This window comes from Monomorium pharaonis, chromosome 8 (genome assembly GCF_013373865.1).
Source record: "Monomorium pharaonis isolate MP-MQ-018 chromosome 8, ASM1337386v2, whole genome shotgun sequence".
Lineage (NCBI taxonomy): Eukaryota > Metazoa > Arthropoda > Insecta > Hymenoptera > Formicidae > Monomorium > Monomorium pharaonis.
In genome coordinates this window covers 20,440,154-20,454,551 of record NC_050474.1, presented here as the reverse complement: position 1 = coordinate 20,454,551, position 14,398 = coordinate 20,440,154, and the positions used below count along the sequence as shown (strand labels likewise).

Genomic DNA, 14,398 nt, shown 5'->3' with positions numbered 1-14,398 from the left:
AGGCTCAAAATGAATCCTTTCAGAAGATAGAAAATTACAAGATAGAAAATATAGGTCCTCTCAAAGGAGTTCGTTGTCCGTAGTTCCAATTAACAGTTGAAAAGATGCCTCTCGATACGTTGTAAGCTGTGAGATTGAAGCTCGTAAACGTACATAGAAGTAGATTCGGTTCTATTGTAAGTTGCATCGTACGCGCGACGCGCTATCGTACGCTATTCATAAATCATCGCGCCGTAATAAGTCGCTGCATCGAGATGAAAGTTTTCCACTCACGATGTCCCAGGCAGGATCTAATTACAGCTTTAAAAAATTCCAACAATACCGCGCACATCCCTCACGCAGCACACTCGTTTCCGCTCGTCGTGCAACTCTCAAATTACACATTTGCAAATCATGCATACGATCAGAACGCGCGTCGCAATTTTGTACAACATTTAATTAAACCTCGAAGAAGTGAAAGGGATAAGATGAATATGAATACTAATGTTTAAGATAAGATTTTCTTCTTCCTTTCTAATCTTTGCACACAACGTGCCTGTCTATTAATGTAAAAATTAAAATAATACGTTGTCTTTTTTAGGATGAAAGATAAAATTGAGAATTTTGCTCTTCACGGAGAGCAAAGTTATCCTACAATTCTCGATCCGGATTTCGTGAGTCAAAGTCAAAGTCGATCCTTCCTAGATTAAGAATAGGAATTTGTAACGAAAAACAGCTAAAAAAAATTTGATGCGACGAGTCTTTCTCAAATTGTTTATCTCGAATAAATGTTGGTCTCTCTTCCTCTCCACCGTCCGTGGAAGAACACCGACAAACACTCTACCATCTCCGGTCGTCGAACGACAAAGCGAACTCAGGAAATTGAATTCCGCCAGAGCCACCATTCCGACTTCGGACGGATTTAAGTACAACACAGACTACTCCACGCGAGTTAGGGACAAGGAGGATTCTCAGGTTGTTTATACTTGCGTGAAGAAAATGAAAAAAATTCCTTCGTCCAACTTGAACATTGAGGGAGCGTCCGAGTTTTTTTAAAGGTTCGTCGAGAACAAACAAAAGTGAAGATTTCACCGCGGCTTTCACGTGTCTTTCCATATCGACTCGATTTTCTATATTCATTCTTATCTCAGCATACGCCTAAACGAGCCAATTAGAGCGCAATGAGGAGATCACGTAGCTTTAATGAAGAAAGAAATTATGCAGCATCAGTATATACGTTTGTAATTTACGCATGGAGATAAAATTCGCGCGAAAGCGCGCTGAGGGGAACAATGAGAGGAAAAATATAATCGGATCCGACTGAAAAGCAGATTGCAATCGGCCAATCGCTCCTGTGCGATCGATCGAACCTCCACGCAGTCTACGCAGGTCGATGTTAGTCACGCATCGGGGAGCTTTGAGCTTGGCGTACTTTCTCTTGGAAGAACGACATGTTGCCGACATAAGGAAGACGGGAGAGGCAGCGTGGCGGGGCGCCCGTCTGAAGTAGGTTTTCCTAATGGGAGGCACTTACGACGTGCTTTTTCAACCTCTTTGCGGACAAAGATTCCTTGCTGCATTAAGTCAAGACATCGTCGAGGATTCTAAAACTGCTAGCTCTCGACCAACTTGAAAATTTCACCGGATCGTAAGATGTTAACAGCATGAATGATAAATACATCAAACTTTACAGCTCTGTTATAAACAGTGTGTGAAACTTTAATTTATACAAATTTTCTTTAAAATCTGTTTCAAACGTTCGTAAACAAAACGGATTTATTTTTATTGGTTCAGTGATAATAGTAAGCTAAAATTTTTAGTTAAGTGGACAGAAACTTGTCAAGTTTCTCCAGGCATTCTATAACTTAATATAGTTAAATATAGCCATTTTTTAATTTTGTCTAGAAATTGTTAAGTAGCTGTTATAGTAGAAAAGCATTAATCTAAGATTCTTTATAATCCACTAAGCAGTTCATTCAAGTCAAGTAGTTGCGCGATACGACAACAAATCGTCGGGACATTAAACGAAAGCAAATGAATGCAAGCGAAGTTCCGGTCGTGTAACACAATGACTCGTTGTTCAATTCTAAATGAAAAATAATAAGGATTCTTACGTTTGCATTTACAATCGTTACTTAAACAATCAGTGTTCTCGTCGTAAAAAGATTTTGAATATAAATGTCTATGATAAGCTTTATTAAGTAAGCCTGCTTATGATTCAAAATTCAATATTGTGTAGTTTTTAATTTTAATTACATTTATTTCAATTCTTATTAATTTTATGTATTTTAAGTATTTTTCTCAAAAAATCATAGTAAATTAATACTTTTTCCACTAAATTTCATACCTCAGAGAGAGCAGTTTTAATAAACTCATACATTTTACATTTTATTTATCCTTGTTACTTTCAAGTTAATAAAAATTCAAGTGGCAATCCTTCCCGAGGGTGCAAAAACGCCGTTTCCAGGAATTAAAACGTGGTAGCAAAGTTTCTATCGCGAATGAGACGGCATGACGCGGCAGGATTGGCAAGCAGGCTCTTACAGATTTTCTTTTCGTTCGTGGTGTAACAGTCGATTATACGGTAGCTCGATATAACGGGCTGTGTTCGAGATAATCTCCTTGATAAACCGTCTCCTTGTGACCCGTCTTTGCCCTGAGACAATGAATCGCGATAAGGATCGATACTCTGACCGCGAGCCGGTGCACACGAACGACGAATTTCCGGATACGCCCACTTATCGCCCGCCCAAATTCGCCTGACGTAGAATCTGCAAATTCGCGAGTTTGTGAACTTGATCTCGAGTCATTCCGTCGAAATAAAAAATCATACAAAGAAATTCTAGGCTTTACAATTAAAGGCTCATTGTGAAAAAAGACTTGCATGAGGTCTACGTGATGTGTGGAGAAAAATAACTACTTCTTAAAAAAATTCTAAATGCAAAAAGTAATAGCCTGTAAAATATTGTAGATGCCAATTTATGAGAATCTCAGAATACCTCCGGAGTCCTAGATTCAGTGAAAAACCTATTTCGCCAATGATTTATCACGGAAAATTATTGTAATTACGATACGACAAGATAAATGGAACGTAAACATGTCGCGAAAATGCTATAATATTAATGCGTGAAAAACAGTTAATATACTTTTTTACGGTTTACACGCGATACTGTCGATTACGCTTTTTACCGGGGTAATGGCGATTAACGGCCGGGTGCGCACGTTGAAATTTCTGTCCAGCGATCGTAAAGTTGCGTAAACGTTCGAAGTAATACCGGACTTCGAAATGGAACGCGTCCGGCGGATTTAATTAACCTCGGACGCGGTAGCACGGAGTTCGGCAGAAATCAGCGTAACGCGTTAACGACGGCATGCATTATTTTGCATGCACTTTTGTTACGTGTCCTCTAGTAATAATCGAGTGGGATCGGCATCGCGCATTCTTTGCTCGATCGTCTATATCGGTCTACGGATGAATCGTTGAGCGTGAAATTACCTCCGACTCTGCTCTGTGATTTCTTCTCTCTACGTCTACTCGCCACGTATGATTTTAACTGTCTGGCTCCCTGACGTAACTATACATTTACCTATTTCACTCTGCGTAAATTTGATTTCAATACATTCGATACAATTGAGTTTTCTGTATGACGAAATGTTCACAATCGCTTAAATAATTATATTATTGCAATTTTGTTACATAATAGTTTATGTTATGTAATATTGGCGATGTGTGTGTTGTTTGTGTAAATATTACACATTTTATATCAACAAGCGCGTTTCTAAAGCATTATAGATACATCTAGAGAAATGTGTCTAGTATCATGAATCGTTCGAGGGCTTGAGAAGGATTAATATATTCTCATTCAGAGAATCGCAACAATACTGATTTATATTTTATAGACTCTTCGCGCACAAGCGACGATTTAATACAATTTAATACGGGAAAATGCGAAAGCCGTATTGTGGAAAATAATAATAGAGTCAAGTGAACGATCGGGATAAAATGGACGGTTGTCCGACCGGTCGGACACACGCGTGACGCGCTTAACCAGACCATCGAGTTCCCGTTCAGGAACAGGTCGATGAATGAACAATACCATCTTCCAGGTAATGGAATTTTACGGTCGTAGAACGAGACCCGGACGTACTAGAACCATCTTACACCATAGCCGTCACATAGAAGTATACCGTTTTCTCGAATTCCAGCCGCGAATTCGAGACACAATTCCAAGGCACAAAAGGCTGGACGTGCCCTCGCGTGAAAAACTGTCTAGCTTGAGCTGTTGTAAAAATTGCAAAAAAAAATTCCCAAGATTGTATTTGTGCGAAAAATTATTACTATCAGATTTATAAAACATTTATAAAAACATGAATCATTCACAAAATTAAAAAGCTTTAAAGAAGAGAATAAAGCTAGATAATGGCGACGAAAAACTACGATGCTCAGCTTCATTTAAAAGTTTAATGAAATGAGGACGGAGTCTATGGTATTGATCGTGAGACTCCCTCGGCCAATGGTTGGCCTCGCTGGCCGTACGCATTTGCGTAAATTCCGCAAGTTTGCGCTGGCGTGTTTACCGACAATTTCAAGATTGCGACGCGAGAAAGAAACGACCGGGGCGAGGAAACGAGCTTTTGCAAATCATGCGAGAACCGTCGGAAACTTGAAAGCGAAAGACCAAGTTCTTGTAAAACCTCAAGCTCTCCCGAGATATGAATATTCCTCGTTCTCCACGCTCTTGTCCGCATTATTGGACGATAAATCGTCGCGTGGAAGGTATTTTAGTAGTATGGTATGCTTCTCCCACGAAATTCTGCGATAAAAATACGTCAGTTCGTTTTTCAGCCCGCGGAAAATTCCACTTTGATCGAGAGATCATATAAACCGAGTCGATTTAGCAAAATCTTCAGCCATTTTTGCCAGAAAATAAATAATCATATAATTGTACACTGTCGCATAATAAAAAAAAAGGTATAAATATAATTAATAAAAATTTTGCTCTGAAAAATAATCGTAAGGTTATAAAGATTTGCAGAAATGTAATTTTAGTTCTGACTTGACCTGACACAATCCGCGTGAAACTCGTAAATGAGGCTGCAGGCGGATGAAGGAAGTATACAGCAGGTCTGCACTATTTTAAGTTGTATATCGATTTTAAAGTTCATTCGATAATTACACACAGTGGTACAAGACTTAATATTGTACGTGCACCATTCATCCGTGAAGCAACTTCATCGGACGAGGCTCGACTCGTCACGAGGGTACTAAAAGGAGAAAAAAAAAAAGATCATAGTCATCGGCCATTCGAACAGCTAATTACAACTTGGGTCTATTTCGGAGAGGCACGCTTTCATTATTACGCATTCCATGCGTTCCGCGTACGTGATATCTTCCCCGATGTTGCAATCGATAGATTGGCTCTCGAGGAATGAACAGTGCCTTTGTATCGCGGCGGCTCTCAGTACACTCCCTCCGAGGAGGGATCCACCTCTCTCTTTACACCGAGAGAAACCTAATGTCACCGTCGCCATTGGAAACGTGGCTATTGACCATTAAATAACTTCCCCATAATTCTATCGTCCCGTATATCGCGGCTGAGAGGTGGACTTGGCTGCGAGAGAGACCCCGGACGTTAAAGCCAAGCGATTCATGCCGGTTGCACCTTCGCGGTGATTCTCATAAAACGTCACTCTGTCAAAACACGCGACGCACAGCGTATTTACTCAGCGGCGACGTAAGCGACGATTCTATGCGAGCTCAAGTGTCGAGTAATGTTTCAATCACTCACCGATAACGCAGATGAATCATGAAAAATATTCGCGATATGGATTTTTATTTAAAGGAAAAACGAAAAAAAAAAACTTATCTTCGTCGCGACAGGGAGTAGGTATTTATTTCAGAATTTCATCGAGCCCCGCCCATTTCTGCTGCGAGCTTCAAATCATTTGACAGAAAGAAATGTTATCGGCAAAGAAATTACGTTACAAATACGAAGCGTTCACGGTACAAATTAATCGCCCGTTCGTTTCGAAGATAATTGAATTTTCATTGCAGGATCGATCGATCGCTCGCTCGCGTAAACGGCGCGCGCGATTTGTCGTAAAAGCCTCGGGTGGGAAGCGTAACGCGATTGTGTAACAAGACGAGTTCGGGCGCGAGTTCACCTTGTTACAGTTGCGTCGATTGGGTCTATCGTCGCGAGACACGTGTTTCCGGGCTTTGAGAACGGTCAATCCGCGCCAACTTCCACCGGGGCATAATTGCAAAGACCTCGGCTACGTACGGGGCGCGGTTAGAGCGCCCTGCGTGTATGCGTTACGTCGATTCACCTCATTAGCCAGCGAAATTCAGTTCGAATTACACTCTCGTCCTACGCAGCCAGCGTTCGCTGTAACTCGATGTAACGTGGGAACACTTCGCGTAATTGCCCAAAGCGTGACTCTGTAGACGGTTATTAGCGCAATAATACGCGTTAATTTCGTAAATATCGCGCGGAACGCACGCCATCGCCAAGCCCGATGTGCTTAGCAGCTGTCGCCGTTACAAATATTCCTTCATATGCAACGACCGTAGCAAGAGGATAAGCAATTTAATTTGATATATAGAACTTTCTAAATTTCCCTTCCGCGCCCACAAATCTGTTTTTATCCCAAGCTTACCGCGCGCGTTCTTAGCACGCCCGTCATAAAAATCTGCGCGACTGCAGGAGCGATCAAATCGATGAGTCAGAACTTTCGTTCCAAAAGTCTGATTTACGACGGCGGCAACGTCATCGGCCAAGTGCAACACACGCAAGAAAGAAGAAAACAGCCACCGCGCCGTGGTGGGCGAGAAAAACGGGAAATTACATGACGCTATGTCGGCTTGGCTCCAGCAGGCCGCTCCAAGTGTTCTGACCATGTCTCACCGCGAAAGCTTTTAATAACCGTGACACACTTGCGCCGCTTATCGCAAACAGCGTCCGAGCCGCAGCCCATTAGTCTTGATCGCGGAACTAGTCTAGATCACGCGAAAGAATATTGTCTCTTTAGCATACGTGCCTTCTCGTCGTGCGTGTACATTTGCGGCAAAAGGGTGGAAAAAGGCACACGGCAAACCGGAGAACGTGATTACGTTCTGTGCCGCTTATCGGGGCAACATTAATCTTGAACCTGCGAAAGATGACGATATCGCCGTCATTCCCGGATAATTAGACTACGAGAGAGCGATCGGATTACCGCCGGTCAAGCTGCAATCCGGCCTGAACGTTCAATCGACTGGAATAAACGATTGAGGCACAAAGAAACTGCCCCGGCTCGAGTTGGCGACGCGTATTTCCAAGGTCCGCGTTGAAATCAATTTTTTTTATTAATTTTAATCGCCGAAAGGATAACGGCAACATTGCTGTCGGATGTTTTAACGTACAACTTATAAATTGTAGCTTTTGAAACGAGTCGTTTAAAACTCTCGTCAATAAATGAATAAAATTTTATCTTTGAAATCAAATTCAAATTATACGTGTAAGAAAAATACAAAAATCCTCGAAAAAAGAATAGTGCAAGTGGATATGGCCACGCAATTTAAATATAAATATTTGTTGAGAAACATTGGTTCCTCTTCGGAACGGACGAACGCTAGAAATTCTGGCACAGGAAATGCGTCATCCAAAATTGCCATGATTACTGAAAAAACAATTATGTGGCGATACATGTAAGAATAACGTTATCGTGATCATGGCGTGAAATAATCGCGATGATGCAAACGACGAGATGTCTCGTGCGCGCTCATGTAATAATAATGGCGGGACAAGGTTTTATTAAATTACTCAGATGTGCGCTTCACCTCTGCTTTTTAAAAATAGACTTTACATTAGCACGATTAATGATGTAACGAAAAATATTGATCGCAGATGTTAATTAATATCGCGAGCTAAAAAAACGAGTAACTAACGAGTAACCTAATTTCGCGACATAACAGTCTTTCAAAAATATCTCTATGCACTATGAATTATTCAACGACCTTTTATCCCGTGCACGAAGGGGATTAGTCTTTCCCGGAAGAGATAGATTTGCTTTTCGTGCAATGTGCGTGGGATTTGCATCTAAATATCTCATTCGGCGGTACCTTGCGCTTCTATCGTGATCTTAACTTTCTATATCGATACCGATCGCGCTTCGATTAAGCGGACAAACCTGGTACACGTGCTGTGACACGCCGCAGTTGTAAATCATCGTGATGCGACAATGCATACGGTGCAAAGAGCAATCTTTTCGATTAGCCCCGATCGAAGCCCACGATATAAGGTAAATAGCTGTCATCGTTACTCCCGTCACACGCGACGCTAATATAATATATTGCAAGGAATATTTATTAAATTACTGCTGTCTTCACAGAATTGATGATTATAGATTTCACGCTGTAAATACTGTATTAGCGTTGTAATAGTTTTCGAAGCATTGACTTTATCATCATATTTCTAAAACATTTCATTAATTGCCGTTATTACGGGGAACGAATTATAAGTCTACTGGTTTTCTATCTAACTGGATTACATTCCTGGTCTCGTAGAAAAGTAGCTATGACTAAGAAATTTCAAACAGCAGCGATGAAAAATCGCAACACAAACACGGCAACTGGCAGTTTCGTAAGCGCCTTTTACGCCCGTTTTAATTTGCTCGGGATCGAGTCTGCAGTTCTAATACGTGGCGCATTCGTTCTGTCTCTGTTTAACAAATTGATATTTGAAAGCGTAACACTTGCCAGGGTAAGGCTGATATTACGTATTCCCCTTAGACACGCGAAATAATTTCGTGACACCTGCGTGAATTCGCTCGAGCAACCGTTGTCCGCCTTCTAAACACGCGGCCGTAAATTTCAACGCGAATTGCAATAAAATATAAAACGGTATTCTTAAAAATAAATTCTTAGATTCACGAAAATATATTCCTGCATATTTTTAAGTATCGATTAAAAAGTTTGAAACTGATACTTTCGATCTCCTTTTAATTTCCTCGATAAAAAAAATTTTTAGATATGTGACTTCCCGTCTACGATTACTTTTAAATCTTTCTTCTACTTTTAAATCTTCATTTCCGGTGACATTTGAGAAAATTCTCCGAGATGCCTCTGATTTTATTCGAGCTGCAGGTCGTCGACGCCACGTCTTTCTCGTACTCGGTTCGAATATTTTAATGAAGAAAACTAGAAAACGCAGCATACTTCCGTAGATCAAATCGGACACGGTCTACCATCTCGGCAATTCGATGGCACCCGCGGTGCGCCAAATGAAAACACATCCCGGATGATTTCATAAATCTTCGCAGCGCTGTCGAGCTCGTGGGGACAGCTGTTGTAATTAAAAAAAAAAAAGGAGAGAAAAAGCGAGTGGAAAATACACCGCCGAACATGTCCCGAGATCGTGCAACATCCTCCTATTACGAGTTTCGCGAATATGGGCAACTAACGCCGCGAATTGATCGCCGTTGCAAAAACTGTAATAATATGGTACGTCGGCCGCTGATAAATATAAATCGTAACGATCTTCTTGCAGAAGAGAGAGAGAGAGAGAGAGAGAGAGCAAGAGAGACTTTTCGCAATCACGCGCGGCACAAGAGAGGATGCGATAACGCTCCCCCTCCCCTCCTTGCTCCGGTTTAATATACCTCCTCCTATTAATGTTCAATCGAGGATACGGCGACTTCCACGCGATCGCCGGCCCGATATTTTTGCGCAAACTTCTGAGCATTACACGCGTCACGCGTCATTTCCCGCTCGGCATCGAGCATCGGATAAGAAGTAAACCGTTAATGTGACGTGGGACAAGTTATAGTCACGATTTCTTAATGAAGTCTTCAGATGATAGCGTATCTTTATTCGTTCTGTGCTGTAATAATTAGTTAAGATAAGAGTGATCACGCGAAGGAAGGAAAACTTCGTTGACATTTCCCGGCTTTCGCGTGCAGAATTACGACATCGAAGCGTTTTCCCAATCAGGAAGTAAACACATGAGAAATGCAATTTTGTCTTATCATATTTTATACTTTCATGCGTTCAAGGATAAAAATTGTATAAGGATAAGAAATTGCGCGGCGTTTAATATCCTTCCACAAAAAAAAAACGGACTTTTACTATGCTTTTGCAGGAAGCTGAGAGAACGACGCTTCGGACATTTACCGCAGAGATTTACGTTTTTATTACGATCGCAAGAACCGAGGAAAATCACTTTTAGGGAAAGTATCCGTTACCACGAGAGGCCACTGTTATCTCTGAGCGAGGTTACTCGCGTTTACGATTTTCCATTTATCACCATTTGCGACCGGACAAGTCGTCCCATTTGTCATCCGGCAAGTTGGAGGGCAACTTCCTCGTTATTTTAACAAACAATGGATAATTCCTTTGCCGCTTGACGAATAATTTCCACTGATGGCCGCGGCAGACGGTTGCCGACTGAATAAAAATTCGTAATGTTGGTAAAAATCGTCACGTATTAACAGCGTGAAATCTCTCGTTTCGCAATCAGAACGTGTAATCTTACCGTTAATACTCCAAAATGACTTTGCGACCGAAGAGAACGTCCACCACGTCAGACACCTGATAACTTACATTCAGCGCGTTCGCACGTTAATTACACCTTTTACCCCGCTCCAATTATCGCCACGATTCCGTGGAAATAAATACTGTTGTAACGATTGTCAGGCACCGCAAGAGATAATGCGTTTAATAAATACACGTCTGCGAGGAGAAAAATCGCTCGCGCGACCTGGCGCGCGCGTGGCGCAACGAAAACGAACGCACCAATTCACGTTAATTAAATTCCATCTGCCAAATTAACGGTCGCTCCTCGTGCCACGACAATCGCGGGGAAGAAAAGGAGAGAGAGAAAAAAAAAGGCGCGATGACGGAGCATCATAATTGCGCGGTATTTATTTGCGAGCGCGGCTATTACGCTTTTACCGGTTGCAAAAAAGCACTTAATTGGCGATAATTTCGCGGCGCACCTGTTAACTCTCTCCCCGTATCTCCTGCCTCTTTCTGGACGCCGCGAGTTTCGATGCCTCTTCCTCTCCCGACTACGAAACGTCTTTTTATACGCTATTGTAATTTATCTTCCGTGTTTCTCCTCGCGAATTTCGCGTGCAACGGTTACACGAATAACAGCCGACTGTCAATAATTTTTTCGCGAGTTTTCTCCGCTCGCAATTTCGCCCCGCGAAAACCCCGATAAAAATGATAATCTCGCGAGAGAGTAACTCGTGACTTTTTGCGGAAGAGTTATCGCCATCGGGCCCATTACTGGGGTACGGCACGCGAGAGATCGCGAAAGAAAAGCGCGACCCGGTTTTACAACGCGTCTCATTTCGACGTCTAGCTATCGCTGAGACTGCGCACCTCCAAAAGATAATAAAGTACCGAGAAATACGGCGGTGCGAGAACATCCTCGCCGTGGCTTCACAAAGCTAAGCCTTGTTTACCGCATTCTTGCACGATATAAATTGTGAATGCGCGAGTCAAAGGTGTGGTTTACGGGAGACATATTTTAAACAACACTTTTTCAGTGTACAATATAATCGTATTTCTTGATCTTGCCGAAAATCCCCCCCTCCGAGTTTCTCAAATTATTTTTCAAAGGAAGACTTTACGGCACAGATAAGATTAATATATTGTCAATATTTGAGACTCGGAGAAACTCGGGCACTATCATTTCGAAATAACTGGAAAGTTGGACATGCACGAGTGAAGAACTTAAAAAATAATGGAACGCATTGTTTCACATTGGGTCGTAAAATGAGATGCTATCGTTTGAGGCACTTTTCCTATTTCGGGCAGATAAGTTGATAAGACGCTTTCCATATACGAGTAGCTAAGCTACTCAGGTCTTTATCCGGGAATTCAGCCAATGATTTTGACGGATAAATGTCCGAATTAGTTTCTGTTATCTGCAGTTTACCCAAGATAATCGAGAGCGCGGTTAATAGCCGCGGTTAATATCGTCAATTGGAGTAATAAGCGGATCTAAAGACCTTCTAACCATAGAAATTATACACAGTTCGTGCGGTACAAAAGAAAATTATTTATTTGAGAAATTAACTTGAACTAAAAAATTTTATTTTCTCTCTAATGCTGTCCTGTTACTGTTTATTCAAAAGATTTTCAATTTGTCCTTCAAAACATTTTTTACCGTCAAGTTTCTATGTTTACTCGTTCTCCTAATCGTCTATATTTCTCCCCCCCCCCCCCCGTTTTTCTATTCTATTCAACTCGTCACCTTTCTTTCGCAAGCAGAATATACAGAAGCAATATCATAACACATGACACGTAGACAGAACTATTCCCCTTCTCCAAGACCGGGCGCGAATAAGGAAGAACGAGTCCGGCAAATAAAATCAAGGGAATTGAGGTCGAAGGCACTACGAGAATTACAAGTCCTCCCTCTCTCGTCATACGGGACGTCAACGCCGTTCGACAACTCACATAGCCAGACGTTGCCGCGGGGTGCGGTGTGCAGGAGGTTCAGGTGCAGGTTAAAGTCCAGGCCTGCCAGGTCCTGTCGCAGATGGGTGCTGTCCATGACGAGGGCACGTTCCGGCAGCAGGAAGAGATGATCGCTTCCCTCCGCGGGCCCCAGGGTTCGCGGTACGCTGAGCCCGAGAGGCCCCGAACGGGCCGTCAACATCCTATCGTCAGGATCAGCCAGGACCGCGTCGCCGCGCGGAGTCGCATCCTCCCGCGACTGCCTGACGCCCGACACGCTGATCCGCGACAGGGGCCCGCGACCCTTCCGCACTGCGGACTGGCTCGTAACAGGTGGCACGTGACCACCTCTCCTGATAACCCCCGTCGTCCTCGGGCACTTGATCCTGAGATGCCGGGTGACGAAAAGCTGACACGCGTGTCGCTCGTCGAGGAGGCGAAAATCGGAAGAGATCCTCGGGAAAGGAGCTGAATGAATGAATCACCCGCGATACGAATCAGCCGCAGGAATGTTGGTCGTGGCAGCCTCTAAGAATCACCGTCCTCTGTCATCGTGAGAGATTCCCTCTCTTTGAAGTTCAATTAGAGGAATATGAATGGCGGTTCTCGACGGTTGTCGCAACGCGGCACGTCCTGGGAAGCTTCGCTTTCTTCGGTTCTTCCCTCCGATTAATCTCAATTAATCCCACGTTAAAGACGACACACGTCAGGGAGTCCGATCAACGTAGTTTCAGTCAAGGATGAGTCTCTTCGGTGATTCGATAGGACCGCGAGAAACACACCCGCAACGACGCGACAATCACCACCGCTCGTGAAGAATGACTCGTGGATCCCTCGTGAGTCACGTCGGTCAATCAACTTTCGACGTCGCGCGTCGACGACGGAGAGAAAGAAGGAGGAGGGGGAAAGGGGGGAGGGAGAGAGGGAACCCACACCGGAGACGATCTTTCGCCTCGTAAAGTGGCACGAATTGTCCAAACGGGTTCACTCGTTAAGTTCGTTAGGAGACGGCAAACCCTCCCCCTCCGGGGTGCCGAGGGTTTCGGTAAGGGCGGGCGCCTCGACGCCGCCGCGAGAGGGGCCGGGACGCTCGTACCTCGCGAGACAAGACACGCGACTCAGATTCCACGGTTTGGCGTGACGGCAGACACGGAGATAACGAGTCCGGCGACTCCGACCTTGCCGCCCATCCCACACAAACACTGTCAGCTGTGCGCTATCTATCTCGCCGCGAAGTATGACCTTCTGCGATTTACGCAGCGCGCGAGATATTAATTAATTCCGCCCACGGCGCGGTTCCTTAGCGGGTGAGGGGGGAGTTGACAGCTCTCGCCGACGAGTCTCAGTCGAGACCGGTCTTCCCCCGGTGACACCGAGCGACACGATCTGCCCTCACGTCGTCACGACGAAGGAGAGGAAAAAAAGAAGGGTGACGCGTCTCCCACGCGGCAGGAGGTCGATCTGGCAGCTCGTCTAACAGCTGGATACCGACAGCCGGCCGGGACTCGTGGCTGCGTGGCTGGCACCGAGCTCTCTCACGAGCGATCTCACGTACACGGCGGTCAGCGTTCGACTGAAGCGGGTCTGTCTCGCCGCGTTCACGAGCGACACCGACGAACGTCGGAAACAACCGACAGGGCGCCAGAGAGATGCAGCAGCGCGGGCGGACAGATGCGTTTTCCGCGCCGGAGGGGGGGATCTCTCGCTCGGGGTCCTTCGCGCGGAATCCGCGCGCGCGAAAAAGCTCGCCGAGCCGCGCGAACGGAGCTCGATCGTCCTCGTCGCTTCGCGCGAGAGACTCCAGATCTCTCGGGGGGGAAAAAAGAATGGAGATTTATCGTGACGTTTACGGCACTTGCGAACGTTCCTGCGGCTGAGAACTGCATCGGTAGTTCGGTGTTAATTGTAGTTTTAAGAACGGGAAACAAAGTCAGGCATTAATAACGTAGCGTAGTTGTAAAGCTGGCA

The 14,398-nt window shown here is 44.2% G+C and overlaps 1 protein-coding gene across 11 annotated transcripts in view; it reads right to left on the bottom strand.

Annotated features, from left to right (window-relative positions):
- Positions 1-14,398, bottom strand: part of LOC105838800 (ensconsin) — a 112,553-nt gene that overhangs the window by 80,030 nt on the left and 18,125 nt on the right. For 4 of the 11 annotated variants that reach the window (XM_036291220.1, XM_036291219.1, XM_036291223.1 and 1 more), the window contains exon 1: positions 12,431-14,014. The exons of 5 other annotated variants lie outside the window; for them this stretch is intronic. In XM_036291220.1, coding sequence (XP_036147113.1) covers positions 12,431-12,632 — 202 coding nt within the window. In that variant the 5' untranslated portion in view covers positions 12,633-14,014. Of the gene's footprint in view, positions 1-12,430; positions 14,016-14,398 lie in introns of those variants that run through there. 2 more of the 11 variants (XM_036291217.1, XM_036291225.1) reach the window with 2 other exon arrangements.